At 29.1% G+C, this 19,996-nt stretch overlaps 2 protein-coding genes across 3 annotated transcripts in view; one reads left to right on the forward strand and one right to left on the reverse strand.

Moving 5' to 3' along the window:
- Positions 1-16,623, forward strand: part of LOC111686069 — an 18,798-nt gene extending 2,175 nt beyond the window's left edge. Inside the window, exons 1-3 of one of the 2 annotated variants that reach the window (XM_046949817.1) lie at positions 10,390-10,441; positions 15,951-16,067; positions 16,128-16,623. In XM_046949817.1, coding sequence (XP_046805773.1) covers positions 10,394-10,441; positions 15,951-16,067; positions 16,128-16,307 — 345 coding nt within the window. In that variant the 5' untranslated portion in view covers positions 10,390-10,393 and the 3' untranslated portion in view covers positions 16,308-16,623. Of the gene's footprint in view, positions 1-10,389; positions 10,442-15,950; positions 16,068-16,127 lie in introns of those variants that run through there. The other variant, XM_046949816.1, reaches the window with a different exon arrangement.
- LOC111686068 (tensin-1-like) lies at positions 16,398-18,382 on the reverse strand. The gene has a single exon (XM_023448366.2). The coding sequence runs from the start codon at positions 18,255-18,257 to the stop codon at positions 16,398-16,400; it is 1,860 nt and encodes a 619-aa protein (XP_023304134.2). The 5' UTR covers positions 18,258-18,382.
- Positions 18,383-19,996: the final 1,614 nt, after the last annotated feature.

The following is a 19,996-nucleotide window of genomic DNA, read 5'->3' on the forward strand; positions in this document are numbered from 1 at the left end:
ATTGTTTGTCATTCCGTTTGTAATTTCTATAATATAATTTTCTGACCCCACAAAGTATATATATATTATCGATCCATATAGGTAGCGGAGTTGATTACGCTATGTCCGTCTGTGTATTTGTTGAAATCAGTTTTAAGAGGAGCCCAGATATCGGCGAAATCCGAATCTTCAATAATTCTGTTAGGCATGCTTTCGAGAAGATCGCTATTTAAAATCAGCAAAATCGGTCTATAAATACCGGAGATATGAGCAAAAATCCGGGATAATCTCTGAAATTTTCATCAAAAAATGAGATTTTTTCAAGCTCAAACATAAATTGCAAAAAACAAAATACATAATCATACGGTAAATTTTGTTATTGTACTCTTGTTTATATGAACAAGGCAGAGCAGCAGAGTGAGAGTAGCTATTCCAATTCTTTTGATAATTGCTTGACTAGGTTCATAGTTTTCTTTACCGTTTCTTAAAATTCCTTCATTAGTAAAAATTTCTTAAATCAGTTTTGCAATTTTTCAAATTACTAAAAATTCTTTCAGCAGAAGCATTTGAAGAAGGTAATATTAAAATAAACTGAATTACTTTTTGTAGATTGGGAAACAAACATTCTCCTAAAAAAATTTTAATTGAAAAACTTTAGGCCAGTATACTTCTGGTTATAGACTTGCACTAAGTTCAAATTTTTCAAGCATGCTGTCGCCATTCATTATCAAGTTGTTGTAAATCTGTGTCGAATGACGGAGATTTACAATCAATCTTGAAGAATGATTGTTTTTATACCCTCCACCACCATCAGTGGTAATAGAGGGTCACTCCCTGTGTAACACCAAGAAATATTCATCTGAGACCCAGCAAAGTATATATATTCTGGGTCCTTATCAAATTCCGAGTCGATTTGGCTATGTCCGTCCGTCTGTCGGCCTTATACACGCTCACGTTTAAACTAAGCAAGGGAAGTCAGCCAAATTCACCGAATATATTCACTATTATCCTAAGCAGTTTGGTATTGAAAATTAGCAATATCGGTACTCACCGGGAAAAGTTATGAATCAAAATTTAAAACAACCTAGAAAAAAAATAAGCATTTTTTAAACATTCGGATGTAATATTCTCGAATACTAGTCAAGATAATTCCATGAAAATCACCATACATTTGTTTCTACTCAAGAGTACATATTCCCGCAAAATGGATTTTTAATCTGAAGCCATTTCTTCCAGTCATCCCTAAAATATTATTTAACGAGATCTAAAAAACAACGGACTTGAAAAAAATTACCACTAGAAATTAGTTTGAGTTAAATTTGATTATTTAGAAATTTTCTTATTTCTTGTTTCGTTATTTTTGAATATAAAAATATGTATATGTACCATTTACTTGTATGTATGTGAATCACTTTTTTTTAACCGGCTTTCAACAAATTTCAAAAAATCGCATATATTAGAAAAGGACGAACACTTTTTGCTTAAGTGTTGCAAAGGGAAAATAAATTTCTATGTATGTGTGTGGATCGTTTTGTTTTAATAAAAAACACTGACTTATTATTCAAACAAGTGTGCAAACTGTTGCATATGCAAGAAAATGACATATATGTACGTGTTGTAAAGCGAAAATAAATGACAACCAAAACCAGTGTTTGAAAGAACAAATTTGATATAAAATTAGTGATACTTATGTAAATACAATGAGATTTTTAATTACACATAATTTACACATGAGATCAATTACACATGGGCTACACATGGAAATAAAAATTACACACAATATGTGTAATTACACATGAAGTGGCAACACTGTTTGTGACAAAAGTCCAAAAACATACGAATTGGAGTCAGACAGGTGGTAAGATATTAATGAAACTAAAATTTAAAAATTTCAAGTGTCTACTCTCTAGAATACTATGGGACAATAATGTGACGATTTACCCGAAAGATATAAATATGAGTCAACCAGATGGTGGCATATTAGTAGAAAGTAATAATAATTTCTCCAAAAGATGGGTAAAATAAATACTTTCGGAAGTACAACAAAAAACAACTTTTAAGAGTATAATATAATAGGTTACTTTAGGACTCCCGCTTTGTACTTCCGAAAGTAGATATTTTACCCATCTTTTGGATAAATTATTATTAATTTCTACTAATATTCCACCATCTGGTTGACTCAAATTTATAACTTTTGGTTAAATCGTCACATTATTTTCAAATTTTAGTTGTATTAATATCTTACCACCTGGCTGACTCCAATTCGTATGTTTTTGGTCTTTCGTCACAAATAAACTCTTTGTAATCGAGAATGAAGACAGTCGTCACTTTGGTGTCCCCTTTGTAAGCGAGAGCGGAGGCAATCGTCTCTTTATTGTCTCTTTGTAGGGTGTAGAGTGATGATTGACTTCCTCGTAGGACAAGCCCATGTGAAAATGGTCGGTCACCTGGGTAGTCAGGTGGCTAGGCGCCACCACAAGTGGTAGGTTAAGTGGTCAGTTCGGGACTGTCCCATCGAATTGCTGGGTAAATATGTGTCAGTAACAAAAATTTATATGTATTGGTGCATTCTAAACGCACATAGTTTTATAAAAAAGTTAAAATTTTAAATTTGTTCGAATTTTCAATACCAAAAACAAAAATGAAATGTCAATAATTAAAAAAAAAATATTTTTTTCTAGTTTAGGAAAATTAAACAAAATTTTGCGTAAAAAGTGAGATAAAATTATGTTTAAAAATTACAGATTTTTTGTGCACAACCATAATTTCGCGTACAATCCTTGAAAGCGGCCAAAAAAGTAAGTTAAACATTTGAGTGTCTTGACAAGTTTAAATTTCTCACAAGAGAGTCGAATTCACACGACACTCGTAGATGTGAGAGAGCAATTTCCTGTATATGAGAGTCGAACTACTTGGTATACTTTGTTCAATTCTTTATTAAATAAAAAACTATAAAAATGGGCTACTTTATTATTTGCTGTTTTTAAGTTCACTTTTACAAATTTGTAAAATTGGCAGACAAATTAAAAAAATATATATAGTTAATATACAAAATATAAAAAACTAAAGCGAAAAACATCAAAACATGCACTAATAGAGTGAAAAATATGTCTTTAATATAAAATCATGCTTTTATGGGTAAGATATTGTCAGCTTAGTACGCAAAAGTTACAAGTCCTCTTTTCTAAATTTTACAGGAGAAGAAAAACTTCATAACTTATCTTGTATTTCATATTTTTAAAATCTTTAAAACCAGGATCGGCAGATAAATACTACTAGATTTCGCGCTTGTATAAGTGAAAGAGTGTAAAATCAAGAAATGAGAAATCAGTGTACTCTCATCTCAATGATGATCAATCACATCTCATCATCTCTCATCACAAAAATGCATTTATGGAAAATTGAAATTTTGAAATAATATTAATGCAACACAAAACTTATATATTTTAGTTTAAAAGTAGCAAATATTTTTTGCCCTGTTTTGCACATATTTATTTTAAATATTTAAATATATGTATAGTTTTCTAAATATATTTGTAATTAAATATATACATATTAAAGGTTAATTATTATAATTTTGAAATTATGTTGAAAAAGAACATTTTAAAAAGTTAATAATTCTAAAAACTACTAAATATGTAGTGTAGACGCAACAATAATTAGTATTTTCCATCCCTTCTTCTATGACAGCTCAAATGAGACTGAATTGTGTTTTCTATGCGTGTGGGTAATCTGTGTAAATTTAGTAACGGCTAAAAAAACACTGTGTATAGGAGTTGCCGATCGTGGCTTTAAAAGTAATTTTCTCCTTTTTTAATATTGGTTGTGAAACAATTTAAAAATTATGCTGTTGAATATTTAGGACGGGTTTTAGGACTTTGTATGGTTTCTTTATCTGAAATTTTATTTTTTGCTGGACGAAGTGTATACAATTTAGTAAGTGTAGGTTCACGATTTCTCATAGCTCACATACAAGTGGCTCCTCGGAAAAGAGATTAAACGAAATAAATATGTAGTAGTTAGAAATCTTGATCAAATTTGGAGCAAGTATATTAAACATATTAGTATAGCTTTGAAATTTTATATGAACAAAACTTTAATAAACTTAATTTTTATGAGTATCAGTCCATATTTGACCACATATTGAGTACCCCTAAAAATACTCTAACGCAAATAACTATTTTAAAATACCAGAATAGTGATGAAATCCTACATAAACAAGTTGTTTATAGACCTAAAAACTGTTAAAAACATTTTATAACCATAGGATCATGTTAATCCTACCCCCATCGACTTTAAAGCACACAACTGGCTTAAAATAGTAGTATAGCGATTCTTTATAACTACTAGAATCCGACCGAACTCAAAATTTCGTTCGGTACCGAACTCGAATTTCGGAAAATTAAAAGTTCGGCCGAACCCGAACTTTGTTCGGTTTTCATAGTCGGTGAAAACGAATTTTTTCTTAAATGAAAAACGTATGAACATCCGGAAGATTTTTTGAAGAGGGTCTTTAGTTAGCAATTGGGTCAATATCAACTAATTCCGAATTCCAGACAGTGATAAATTTTTAATAACAAACCATTTTTTGTGAAATAATACTTTTATTTTTGTTTTTAAGACGAGTTTTTTCTGATAAAGAAATCTCCATTCTTTGGTTAAATCTGGTTTTATATGTTTCGTGTTTTTCAGTTATCAGTAAAGTTACTTATCTTAGTTTAAGTGAGTGTTATTGCCAATTAAACTCATGTTATAAGTGAGAAAACACAATTAACAAAAACAATGATTTCGGAAGAACAAAAACTTAATATTTTAAGTAAATTGCAATTTTTCTGATTTTTAAACATTCGGATGTAATATTCTCGAATACTAGTCAAGATAATTCCATGAAAATCACCATACATTTGTTTCTACTCAAGAGTACATATTCCCGCAAAATGGATTTTTTGTGGATATCTTCCTTCACAATGTCGATATCTTCACAAAATTTAACATATTAAAATCTTATGCCAATAGAATTCATTCAGAAAAAAAATATTTGTGGATCGGTCCATAATTGGTCATAGCTCCCGTACAAGGTCTCCTCCCGAAAATTACATAGACGCACATAACTCATTACTAAATGAAGATATCCATAAAATTTGGAACAAGTATTGCTCTTATATACAGTAATATTACAACGAAAGTTTTTTTGGATCGGTCCATAATTGGTCATAGCTCCCATACAAGGTCCCCTCCCGAAAATCACTTCAACGCAAATAACTAATTACTATATTAAGATATCCATATAAAGTTTGGGACAAGTGTTGCTCATGTACAGAGAAATAATATAGTAATTTTTTTCGATCGGTTTATAACTGGTCATAGCTCCCAAACAAGGTTGCTTCCAGAAAAACACTTAAAGGCACATAACTCATTACAAAATAGTGATACCCATTAAATATTTGCCATAAATACTATTTTTGTATCCTTGGTCACAGCTCCCATACAAGGTTCTCTCCCGAAAATCACTTAAACGTACATAACTCATTACCAAATTCTGATATCCATACATTTAGCAAAAACATTGCTCTTATATACAAAAAGTACACTACAACATTTGTTCAATTCACAATCAAGTTGTATATTGTATCTACTAAAGTGTAGTAAACGTGATTGTGAACAGATTTTTGTAGAAAGTCATAAGTTTATGTTCAAAATAAAAAAGAACAATTAAAACATACAATGTGAAAAGTATAAAAACCAAGTAATATTAATCTAATTAAACGAGCAAAAAAAACCAAATTAATTTCTTTTTATTTAAAATTCTATTATTTTCATTATTCCACATTTTAAACTAATAAATAAACAGTTTTTTAAAAAATTTTATTTTTGTTTTGGTAAACAGCTGTTTGTTTGTAATTTCTGTGTTACCACTTTATCGTTTTTTATGCCAAAATCGATTGAAATTTTTATTTATATGCTGAAATAAACAATTGACAACACTGAATTTTCTTACGACATTCGAAAAACATATGAAAAATTGTCGTAAGAGTTGTATAGAACTTTTGCATAGAAAATACCAACAACATTGTTATGACTATTGTAGCAGCTACTGACATACAACGCTACAACATCGATTGTGAATTGAACAAGTATTTTTAATTTTTCGTACAATTCTTGGGCGAAAGATGATTAGTCGATTTAATGGCAGCAGCTGCAACTTTGTGAAAATTTGTTTTTAAAGTTCTAGATAAAATTGGCTTATGGCACATTAATTTTTTGTTGCACCAGCCAGCCCAAGGCGAATTCAGATAAGGTGGTGGCAGTTCTGCAACAACAACATTTCCCATGTATTTTGTTTTTGCTTTTGGTTTTCGTAAATGTCAAAAACCATATGTACGGAGAATTCATTTCATGAAAAATTTTTGTAATATGTTTATATTATATTAAAAATAAAGATTAAAGTAAAACTTCATTTTTTGTGAAAAATAAACAAAAAAAAAAGTACATAGGTATTCATGAAAATATTATATTACGAAGGAATGAATACTTGTTGCGAATGTATAATTCTACTCCGGCGGAGTAATTTTCAATATTTGGCCATAATGGTGCAGCCGCGGGACGGGTAAATTCCTCATATGGGTTTTGTTATATAAAGCGTTCCGGAACAGACTTTTTTCAGTTAAACTTTTTATCAACATAGTGTATATATAAAACAATATTGTTTAATTTGTTAACATTTAATAGATTTAAAAATTAAGCCATAACGTAGAAGACAGTTGCCGCCAGCCGGGTAAATACTTCGTATGCGTTTCTTAATATTAAGTGTTCCGGAAGAGATTTTTTTTAGTTAATCACGTTATCTACACAATTTTTATATAAAATATAAAACAATATTTTGTAATATGTTAACATTTAATAGAAAAAATATTTCTCTTAAATAACATATTTGTATACATACCAATTATGCCATTATTTAAATAAAATTATATTTGTTTACGAGATGTTTGGTATTTTCAGATTTCTTACTTAAATTATTCAAAATATTAACGAAGTTTTTCTCTGTTTAACGGAAATTTTTAAATATAAAAATGTAAGCAATAACAAACTTTGACAGCTAGGAAAACCAGGCGAATTAAGAAAAAAATTATCAGCTGATTGATTAACACCACCTTATATGAATTCGCCTTGAGCCAGCCTTTAAATTCCGATTTATTTAGCCAATCATATTTGAATCTGGAGCCATTTCTTCCAGTCATCCCTAAAATACATTATTATTTAACTAGATCTAAAAAACAACGTAACTTTTACACACTTATATATTTTTGGCCCATTTGGTCCACAATTTTTGGGGATTTGTACCTCTTTTTATGTAGAAAAGAGCGAATAGAAATGACAACCAAAACCAGTGTTTGAAAGGACAAATTTGATATAAAATAAGTAATACTTATGTAAATAAAATGAGATTTTAAATTACACATAATTTACACATTAGACCAATTACACATGGGCTACACATGGAAATAAAAATTACACACAATATGTGTAATTACACATGAAGTGCAACACTGGTTATTGGCTAGAAACATAAAATTATTTATTTGGAGCCTGGTTTAAGTAAAAAGCCATAAAAGGGAACTTTTTGGTACTTTTTTGCTTAAATGGTACTTTTTGAACCTAGAAATATGAAATTAAGTATGTAGAGTCTGAATTAGGTGACAACCTATTAAAGGGAACTTTTTGATACTTTTTCGTTTTTTAAAGGGTATTTTCTGAATATTCTATAATATTGAACCTTGGAACATGAAATTAAGATTTGGAATTAGATGAGAACCCATAAAAGGGGACTTTTTGCTACATTTTCGTTCTACAAAAGGTACTTTTTTAATTTTATATAATATTGAACCTAGAAACATGAAATTAAGTATATAGAGTCCGGATTAGATCGGAACACATAAAAGTGTACTTTTTGGTACCTTAACGTTTTGCAATTGGTTTTTTTTGTAATAAAGTTCGTACACATCATGGTGAAAAGTATACAGCCAAATATAGAAGTCTTACTTTTTATACCCTTCACCTTCGTGAGAAGGATATATATAAGTTTGTCATTCCGGTTGTAATTTCTATAATATAATTTTCCGACCCTATAAAGTATATATATTCTGGATCCTTATAAATAGCAGAGTCGATTAAGCCATGTCCATCTGTATGTCTGTTGAAATTAATTTTATGAAGACTCCAGATATCTTCGAGATCCAAATCTTCAATAATTCTCTCAGACATGCTTTCGAGAAGTTTCCTATTGAAAATCAGCAAAATCGATCCATGTTAGTTAATTAGTTATATTTGTTTGAGGGCGGTAATACAGTTTGACGGTGGTAGTACAGTACAACGGTTAATATTTCGTTCTGCTACAGTTTATATTTGTTTGTGTGTATTTTATGTGTGACATGTGTGCAGAGATACAAAATAAATAAAAACGATTTTTAAAAACATACTTGGTGAAGGGTATATAAGTTTCGGCACAGCCAAATATAGAAATCTTACTTGTTTTTTTCTTGTTTTATTTGTTTTTTATAGTTCAACCATACATACGTGTGACTTTTGTTTCTAACTTTTAACTCCCACAATTCTTAACCGATCTTATTAATATACAAAATCCTTTAAAATGATATATTTTGTTCATATATCGGATGTATACTGTAGGAGTAAAAGGGGTCACAAAAAATCGCCTTGCCTATTAATTATAAAAATGGAGTTCGCTAGTCTTAAATTAATAATTCCGATTATAAATATATGTATGTTAAAATTATAACCGTAGTTGCCAGATGATTTGGTTGCAAAATCGTAAAATTTCGTGAATTTGACGAATTTGGTCAATCGAGTCATTAAACCATCAAACTATTTGTTACAGATAATAAACATATTCCATGGTATTTATACTAATTTTTTATACTTTAGTTCAACTATCGATACTTCTGTTAATCGATATTTTTATTAATTTCAATTGATTTTATTATCTGTATATTTCTGAATTCCTTATATCGAGTTTCTGTAAACATTGTGATATGATTAAATTAATTTATTTAAATTAAAAATATAAAAATAAGGCATATAATGTGATCTAAAAGACTCAAATCATGTATAATTATGATTTTATGGTTACAAAGCGCTATGGATCAAAAATCTGACCCAAAAAGAATTTGGTAAAACTTCTTAAATCTTTACGATCACCAACTTCATATAAGCTTTTAAAAAAAGTTCGACCTCTTCCCAAGATGAAACCTTAAGAATCGGTCTGTCGGAAAAAGTGGGATTTTATTCCAACTGGCAATTTTTTGCAATTTTCGGGAAAACTAACTTTTTGTTGTAAGGTGTTTTTAAATATTTCAAAATTTAGCAAATATCGTTAAATATTGAAGAATAAAATAATAATGTTAAATAGTTATGTATTCGATTAATTTGATATAAAAAAAGTTATAAAATAAATATTCCATTGTAAACTTCTGTAAAAATTTAAATTTCATAACTATGTAAATTGGAATATTTTTCTGTCAATACACTTCCTTTTTATGCATAATATGTATATCTAAAATATTTTTTAACACATTTTTAGTTTTTGGCCAAAAAAGTGGTCGTCTGAACTATAGTGAAAAAATATAATCGATGCCAGAATGATTTAACTGTTTAAACGTGTAAATAAATTGTCTTTTATTTTATTTATATTTATTAATTTTAAACTTAAAATATTTCAAATATGTGTCGATTTTTTTTAAGTAATAGAAAAAATTATACTAAAACATATGAAAATTTTTTATAAAAATTCCTTTTTAAGAAAATCGTCAAAAGGCCATTTTTGACAATGAAAATCGTCAAAATGAGGATAAATGCTTTGTTTGTTTTTTTTAGTTTAAGCATACAAGCGTTTGACGTTTGCTTCTAAGTACACAGATAAAAATATGCACAATTATTTTCTAAACAACCGTTTGCTTAAATTTAATTTCGATTTTTATAAATATTTTTATTTGGGTTTATAACGAATTAGTTATCTAACAAACACTCTATTGAAATAAATTTAATTTTCAGTAAATATTTTTACTGATAACAAAATCTTTATAGATTCAATAAGGAATTTTGTGTATTATTATTGCCAAAATATAATAAATAATTTAAATAAAATATTTGTTTGAATTTCAGTACAAATACAAATAACTTGCGTTATTGTTTTAGTAAAATAATTGTTTGGAAATCTTGCAAATATTTATTAATGTTTTTCGATCGCAACGATTGAAAATTGGTATTCCAACAAAAAACGGAATCTTAAGAAAAAGAAGAAGCAATTGCATTTTATTGTGTGTATTCTGCATTTCGGTCGTAACAACGTTTTTGTAAGTTGTTATTAAGGTGACGGAGCTTCGAATCGAAATGCAGAATGCCGAATTGGAGAAAATTTCGATATGAATTGAAATGCAGAATAGGGGTGAGTATATTATTTTTTAAGAGAAGTCCTGAAATTTTTAAATAAAAAATTTACGAATTTGAGTACTTTATTCTTCGAATTTCGCTTTATAAATTTTTTGTTTGATTTTTAATTTAATTTTTTTCATTCAACCCACATGATGTATACATTAATACATATACATATGTGTGCAAACTCCACGATATTTTCAGAAACACTTGAGTAACTGCGAAATCAATATTATCTGTTGAAAACTACTAGCAATGTGATTTAAAATTCAAAAGAGTACCTTTTGAATAACGAAAAAGTATGCAAAAGTTCCCTTTTATGGGTTCTCACCTAATTCAGACTCTACATACTTAATTTTATATTTATATGTTCAATATTATAGAAAAATCAAGAAAGTACCTTTTAAACAACAAAAACAATAACAAAAAGTTCACTCTTTCCTCACCTAATTCCCATTGATTTGTTCTAATTCGGGCTCTACATACTTAATTTCATGTTTCTGGGTTCTTTATTATAGAAAATTCAAAAAGTACCTTCTGTAGAAAAAAATTACCAAAAAATCCCCTTTGATTTGTTTTTGTCGAATCCGGGCTTTAAATACTTAATTTCAAGTTTATAAGTTCATTACTATAGAAAACTTAAAAAGTACCTTTTGAAAAACAAAAAAGTACCAATAAGATCCCTTTTATGGGTTCTCATCTAATTCAGACTCTACATAGTTGATTTCATATATCTATTATAGAAAATTCAAAAAGTACCTTTTAAAAAACAAAAAAAGTACCAAAAGTTAATTTCATTTTTCTAGGTTCAATATTATAGAAAATTCAAAAAGAAGAAATTACAAACGGAATGACAATCTATATATATAAAATTCTAACGTTACTGACTGACTGATTGACTGATTCATCATCGCACAGCCTAAACGGTTAAAGCTAAAGAGCTGAAATTTGGACAGGGGGTTGGTCTCCCACCAAATAGATCCACTAAGACGGGATTTTTGGAAATTCGAATGTTTAGGGGGTAAAAAAGGGTAAAAACGGGTAAAATCGGTAACCTCATATCTCCTAAACTAGAAAAGATACAAAAATAGTTTAAAGCTTATCGTCGTTCATTTACTTTTACTTTTTTTGCACCCCATGTATCTTTTAAACCAGTGAACATTCAAACAATATTTTTGACTCCTTCATAACTTGACGAAAAAATAAAAATATAAATTTAGTACTTTTTGGTTATTAGGATGTTTAAGGGGTGAAAATTGTACCTATTTTTGGTACTTTTTTCATAAAACATTGATTTTGGTTTATTATCTTATACATATAAATACGTAATAACGGGCTCCCACTACGATGTTGCAATATTTTGGAATATAATTTTTATTTCGTTAATGGGTAGAAAAAAAGTACCAAAAGGGGTAAAAACTGGAAATTTGATTTTATTCAAACACAATGATCCAATTTAGATAAACTTTTTAGATTTAGAAACACTAAATATGCTAATGAGGTGTTATTAGGAAACCCGGTACCAAGTGATATTTTGTGGTACTTTTTCATTCTCCATCTGGTAGTTTTTGAGTTTTCTTTGATATTGAAATCGAAACATGAAATTAATAATAAAGAGACTATTCAGTACTTTTTCGTTCTACACAGGTATTTTTTTGAGTTTTCTTTAAAATTAAACCTAGAAGCATAAAATTAAGCATGTAGAGCCCGGAGTAAGTGAGAATCTAAAAAAAGGGGACTTTTTGGTACTTTTTCGTACTTCGACTAGTACTTTTTTAATTTTTTATAATATTGAACCTAGAAACATGAAATTAAGCATGTAGAGCACGTAGTAAATGAGAATCTGTAAAAGCGGACTTTTTGGTACTTTTTCGTTCTACAAAAGGTACTTTTTGAGTTTTCTATAAAATTTAACCTAGAGTAAATGGGAATCTATAAAAGGGGACTTTTTGGTACTTTTTCGTTCTTCAAAAGGTACTTTTTGAATTTCCTATAATATTGAACCTAGAAACATGAAATTAAGTATGTAGAGCCCGGAGTAAATGAGAATCTATAAAAGGGGACTTTTTGGTACTTTTTCGTTCTTCAAAAGGTACTTTTTGAATTTCCTATAATATTGAACCTAGAAACATGAAATTAATTATGTAGAGGATGGATTAAGTGAGAACCTATAAAAGGGGACTTTTGGTACTTTTTCGTTCTTCAAAAGGTACTTTTTGGATTTTTGTATAATATTGAACCTAGAAACATGAAATTAAGCATGTAGAGCCCGGAGTAAATGAGAATCTATAAAAGGGGACTTTTTGGTACTTTTTCGTTCTTCAAAAGATACTTTTTGAATTTCCTATAATATTGAACCAAGAAACATGAAATTAAGAATGTAGAGCCCGGAGTAAATGAGAATCTATAAAAGGGGACTTTTTGGTATTTTTTCGTTCTACAAAAGGTACTTTTTGAATTTCCTATAATATTGAACCTAGAAGCATGAAATTAAGTATGTAGAGGATGGATTAAGTGAGAACCTATAAAAGGGGACTTTTGGTACTTTTTCGTTCTTCAAAAGGTACTGTTTGGATTTTTGTATAATATTGAACCTAGAAACATGAAATTAAGCATGTAGAGCCCGGAGTAAATGAGAATCTATAAAGTGAAACTTTTTGGTACTGTTTCGTTCTACAAAAGGTACTTTTTGGACTTTTGCATAATATTGAACCTAGAAACATGAAATTAAGTATGTAGAGCCGGAGTAAATGAGAATCTATAAAAGGGGACTTTTTGGTACTTTTTCGTTCTTCAAAAGGTACTTTTTGAATCCAGAATATATATACTTTATAGGGTCGGAAAATTATATTATAGAAATTACAAACGGAATGACAAACTTATATATACCCTTCTCACGAAGGTGAAGGGTATAAAAGTCTTAATATGTAAATACCAAATTTGTTGTAAAAATTTAAAATACAGAGGAAACAAAACAATTTGTTTTAGAAAAATTTAAAGCAAAATTTGCTATTTATGCATTTATAACAACATCGATGGCATCGATTTGATGTTGCATACATCAAATCGATGCCATTTTGTTGCAAATTATTTGATTCGAAAAGAAAACTAGTTAAAAGTTGTTTTGAGTAACTGACTATAAACATGCATTTGAATAGAAATCCTTGCCCTGGTCATTACAATTACATTAATTTAATCAAAATAATTTTAGAAATGACAAAATTACAAAGTTTTATAAAAGTGTTTCTCGATATAATTAATCCAAAAAAAATATAATTAAAATCACATACACAGAAAAAAAGTTTCAGCATAAATGTTGTGAACTGTTTTCATTGACAAAAAATAATAACATTTATGAATAAGTTCCTAAATTATATGAATTTTTTCAAAACAAAATCTAGAACCATAGAATATTTCTAACTTAAATTATATTTTTATTTTTGTTAAAAATGTTTGAAATTTTCTTTGAAAATTTTGTTATTTCTTTATGATTTTCTGATTAAAATCGACGAAATATTCGCGAAATTGGCCAGATGTTAAGAACAATATATGTTTTACAATGTTTGCTGTTGTTTTGTTATTTAAGAGTTTGTTGTTAAATATTTCAATTTATGTTTTTTATTACACAAAATTTGCTAATATAGGATTACTATCTACTAAATATGAAAATATATTAGTAGATAATGAACTAGAAAAAAAGTAAAAATTTAAAAAAATTCCGTCATGTACAAATTCATATATATTATGAACTTTTAATATTATGAATGAAAATGGTTTGGAAAAAAAGCCATGTTCGATTCATAATATTTATTACCAAATTCATTCCAGATATGAATTTGTTTTTTCTGTGTACTACTAATAAATATTTCGTGTTTATTTTGCTTTCTTTAATTAGGAGATTTTCGCAGAATTTTCTCCTGATCAATTATGCGTTGTCTGTCCAAAAATTTGTCAAATTAATTTGAAAAAAATTGTGGATATTATATTAGTATGTAAAGAAATATTCCCATCAAATTTTATTTAAATCAAACTACACACTCTGGGCCTGAAAACCAATTTTTGGATCAAAAGACCAATTCAGGTGGAGAGGAAAAAAGTTATGCATACTTTATCTTTAGATTTGTTTATCATTGTGATCCGTCATTATGATTTTTAATTAAGATTTCTTAGTATTATGCTCCGATATACGTTATACAAATCCCTGTAAGTCTGTCGTTTGTTTGTTTGTTCGTCAATCATGCCTGGACGACTGGACCAAGTTTTAAACATAGTTACATATCTACTTAGAGGGTGTTATAGGTTATATTTTTTCAAATTGGTTTAAAATTTTACTTTTAATAGTAAATACTGGAGTTATTCTCTAACTCGATTCGAAAGAAAAAATCCTATTTGTTGTTAAATACATTGCACATTAAGCCCCGTTAACTCCACCTCTGGTTATCGCTTAACCGAAAGTTATTCTGCCGATTAAAATATTTTTTGTATGAAAACTGTCAATTTAACCTTAAGATAAAGAATAACTAGACATTGTGTTATTAGGGGTAAGAGTCTCAAATAAGTAATCTTGGCATAAAGTAAATATTTAGAAATCACTTTTTTGATAAAAATTTAATATGCTTGGAAAGCTAATACTTTTTTTCTATATACCACTTTCATTAATACCCCTTTTTACATTGTATAGGCCTTTTGGTGATTCAGTAAATTTTATGTTTTTTATGTATATTTTCCAAAATTTGTTTTATTATTTAATATCATAACTTTTTTTATACAAAACTACCACTTAATATTTAATTTTTAAAAATTTTGAATACGAAATGAATTGATTCAAATAATTAGTAAAATAGTAAAAATTAGTAAAATAATGACGACGTGCTATTGAATGATGCTTTATTGGTCTTAAACTCTTTAAAAAAAATTTACAAGAATATCAGTCGTGATGGGAAGTATTACTCCCAGGAAAATCTTACATTTAAAAGTAATGAGTTAAAATGCTAATATGTAAAACCTTTTTTCACTACTTCTTCATTAGCATTTTAACTTATTATTTTAACACGGTGATGTCATTGGATGCAAGTACTTCTACGCTCGCTTACAAATAGGAAGTTAGTTTTGTTTACAAAGATGTTGAGTAAGCAGTAAAAAATAGTAAAAAATAGCCAGTTAGAATACGAACCAGGGACTTCGGTTTGTTAGTTAATTGTTCTACTACTGCTTAGCTATTTTGTTGCGCGCCAAACAATGGTTTTCAAAGTTCATGTTGTTTTCTTTTTTATATTATTATATATTAGATATTTTAAAAACACAAAAAAATGTATTAGAAGAATAAAAACGTTGAAGAATTAGATATCTAAAGACAATTCTTTCTAGGACTAATAAGTAAAAAGTTACACTTATTTGAAAAAACCCTTGTATGATCAATTTTGTTTCAAATTTCATCCAAATCGATTTTTGAAAATTGTGTTTCTAACATATATTATTTGAATATTTTTTTTTTTTTGTTTTTATTATTTTTTTAAACATAGTTGAGAGCAATAATCCGTATTTTTCTCCATGAACTGATCAACAAAACACCGGAAAATATCCATGAATTTTCGGCAGCTCTTTTTAATAGTAACAACTCTCCTCTCCTTGTTACCAAAGTTTGTAAAAATGCAAATTTAGAATATTTTGCAAAATCTAATCTAAAATTTTATTTACAGATCAATCAACAGCTGAAACGGGTCAATGAGAACTTCAAGCAAAGTCATTGGTCTCAATATGATGGCGAAATGTTTTTCTCGAAAACGGATTCAACACATTCTCTTCTTTCAAGAACCTCTATTGGTACTGACGTGGATAATATGCTTCGCTACGCGATGATTATGAGAGATCGAAAATAATGTTGTGGACTTGATTTTAAATGTTTATTGTAATAACTTTTTAAATACAAAATTTAAAAAATACTTGTATTTACTAATATACCACTTAATCTATAACATTTGATGGTTATTCTTGTTGAAATGTAGCACTTTGTGCGCGAATGAAACAATTGCAGATGCTGGTTGTGTTGCAGCCAGATCACAAAATATGTGGCATTGATTATCTCTGCTTCCTGTGGAGGGGCGTGCTACAAATGCAAATATGGATTTATTAATGGTGCGTTCTAGGCCGTCATCGAGGGCTAAAACTGTATAAAAACGGTTATCGGGATCCATTGCTATATGGGAAATATTGTTAGGCGTATAGTGCCGGCGGAAGAACATAATTCTTTTATTATCAGTTAATGTAATACCGTTTTGTGACACTTTAAAATGCACTTCTATAGGAGATGGTAAAGCTGATTGCGCATACATTTCATTCACTGTTTTACGAATGGCTTCATCACCGGTCAGTGACTCCATATTCATGCTGAATAAATACAAAACATTGCAAGCAGCTCCTTGTTCTAGAAGTTGTTTTTGACGATGCATTAGTTCGGCATCTTCTGGGGAGAGCATTAAGTCTCGAGTCGGAATAATAAGTTTGCAGGGCAGAGCCAACTGGTTGATAGAGTGTTGGTAAACTAAAGCTGACAGTGAAGTGAACGTGGGTTCATTGGAACAACCTTTTAGACGTACACCTCGAGTCGTTGGTTCTAAAAGAAAATGGCGTACTAGTACATCACTGTTAGTACTATTTTCAGGTATTACTACACCCTGTGGTGCTTTAGAAACCCTTAAAACCAAACCAAAGGCGTTTTTGTATGTTGTTGAGTTTCGTATGATAAATGTTCCTGGTGGAGCTTGTCGCAGTAATGCTACGGCTTCTTCTCTTGTCATGTGTGGTTTATACCAATATTCCGAAGAATCTCTGGCAAATTTTACTAAATGAGGTGCTACGTCGTGTGGCTTTTCTGCAATTTGTTTTTCAGTAGCTTTTGCCTTTTTATTAGTTGACATTACTGCTGTAAATTTATGTGGTGATTGACGTTCCTTGGTACTAAATGTAACGGTTTGCAATCGCTGAAGTGAGGGGGAGCTGGGTGTTACCATAGGGTAGGGACTAACACAACGATCTTCAATTGAATACTTGCTTGAAACTGGAAAAGCTGGAGTTTCCGGCCGACTAGGTTCGGCAAGAATAAGTGCAGGCTCATATTTACTGGGTGCCTCAACTATAGCAGTTGATAATGCATTTTTAGTAATATTGTTATAATCTTTTTCATCTGGCAAATCGACAGTCTCCACATGTTTAACAATCTCCCTACAGGGATTTTCCTTATAACCGTCAGCTGCATCATATGATTGTAACTGTAATGACCGCTTGTTTAATTTTTCCTGAAGTTCGTCCAAATCTTTTTGAATGGCAGCATTTTGAGCTTCTTGAATAGCATGGTTTTGTTCCCTCAGAGATTGTTCTCTGCGTTCTCGTAGCATTTCCTCAAATTCTTCACGTGATGGTGTTTTCTTTAAAACAGGCCTTGATGGAGAAATGCTTGGTCGGCCGGTTCTTCTCAACATGGAGGGACTTGGGGGAAAAATAGTTGGTGCCTTATTTGCTTTTGGAGATTCCGGTAGCTCTTCAATACACACATGATTTAAATCACGCTTCTGTAGAGGCGGGCTGGGTGGTAAAAAATGTGAAGCCGTAGATACTTTTGAAGACTCTGGCAATTCTTCTATGTCTACATGATTAAGATCACTTCTCTTAAATCCTTTAGGCAAGTTCCCATAAGTAAAAGGTTGTGCATGTTCTCTGGCATGATAAGGAATTTCATTTTCACTATCGTCTGATTCGAATGATATTTCATAATTCAACTTGTTATCATTTTTATTCAATAACAGATTTCTTGATGTTTCTATTGTGGTCATTTGTTAACTTTACCAAATTGAAATAAAAAACACTTATGTTTAAAAAATGAAAACTAAATTTTCAAAAGAAATAATATAAAATTCTCTTTATTTTAAAATAGCACTTTGCGCCTAGATCTGAAAGCTTCTCGAGAAATACTAAATTAATTAGAGCACACGTTCATTTGCCATCTGTTTTGCTGCGTCTTTGCCATTGCCAATATTTAGTGAGTGTATATCTACAAGCATGCTCATACCCATATAGATTTGATTAGATTTTTTATTGCATGTATGAGCGTTTATTTAAAAATTACTATGTGAATCCGTTTAGTACATCAAAAACACCGAGAATATTGGCGCTTTAACGTTCACTCACGGACAGTGGGACACATACGATCAAAACTGTTATATACATATTATACATATCTACTACAAATTTACTAAAAATATCTGAACAACTAAAAAATTTCAAGCAGTGTTACTGTTTCCTTTTGTGATTCAAAGTGAATCTAAACTAGTAACAAAGTATAGTAGCCCATGGTCGACCAAAGGTTATTAAAAGAATTATCTAAATTCTGATATATAAATTTAATTGATTTATTTATGAAAAACTGGTTTTATTAGGAGGTTATATATGGGGGATCGGGTCAAATACATATGAGCAGTGCTGTGTTTGTATGACAGTTATTAATCACAAAGTTCATCATGATACTGTATGTGTGAGTTATGGACTTTCAAGTAATTTGATTATACCTATTGATATCATTAAAATTAAGTGTAGAGATTAAAACAGTTTGATATTTTTTTCGAATTAAACAAAAAAATAAAATGTACTTAGAAAAGATGCACAGATATTTATTTGATACACCAAAATCTAGATCCAATTAGTCACTGTGCTTCTTTATTATTTTATTTTTTATAAAAAAAATTATTTAGAGCAAAATGATGAAAAATCAAAAGGAAAACAAAAAGCTATTTTCTCTATTGTGTGTTTTTAATGTGTATTTGTAGAATCTTTACCCAAAAAGTGTGACGCTAAAAATTAAGAAATATAAAAAAATCTGTTGGCCAATGTTTATAAATATATACCTACAGTGCTGAGCAATATAATAGTCTATTGTATTTTAAGTATTTTCGATTTAACACTGTTGAAAAATATTCTCTTAAGAATTTTTGGTACCGTTACTTTTGATATTGTCAGGATTACATATTTTGTTTAAGTTTATCTTATAATTTGGATAAATTTTATGAAAATAATTTAATGTAAGATAAATGAAATGTTATAGTTAAAAAAATATTATAAAATAATATTTTGTTACGAAAAGATGGAAGACATTTCGGAATAAAAATCAACTTTGCGAAGATGTTAAAAAGAAATGGTAAGCAATTTCTATATAGAACAGAATAGTTAAGTGCGTTTTAAGCAACAATGGCGGTCATTCAGGTTATTGAATTAACTTGACATATTATATATTGAATATTTTAAATTTTTTATTTAAATAAATTTATAAAAAAAACCAAAAATTTGTGATTGGTGTATCTCTTTTAAACAATAATTTTTTTAATATCAATCATAACGGAAAATATTTACCAAATAAAAATAAGTCTATTATTTTGCACAGAACTGTACATACGTATGGTTTGTTTTTGTTATACTCTAGGTAGTCATCTTTATGAATTTTTATTTACTTTTGGATGAGGTATTTTCTCCAATGTGTCATATCTGATAGTAAAAAAAATATATAAATATACTGTCGTTT

Source organism: Lucilia cuprina, chromosome 4 (assembly GCF_022045245.1).
Source record: "Lucilia cuprina isolate Lc7/37 chromosome 4, ASM2204524v1, whole genome shotgun sequence".
Classification (NCBI taxonomy): Eukaryota; Metazoa; Arthropoda; class Insecta; order Diptera; family Calliphoridae; genus Lucilia; species Lucilia cuprina.

Excerpts from the sequence above, each read along its gene's own strand:
- LOC111686068 (XM_023448366.2), bottom strand. The coding sequence starts at position 18,257 with ATGACCACAATAGAAACATCAAGAAATCTGTTATTGAATAAAAATGAT.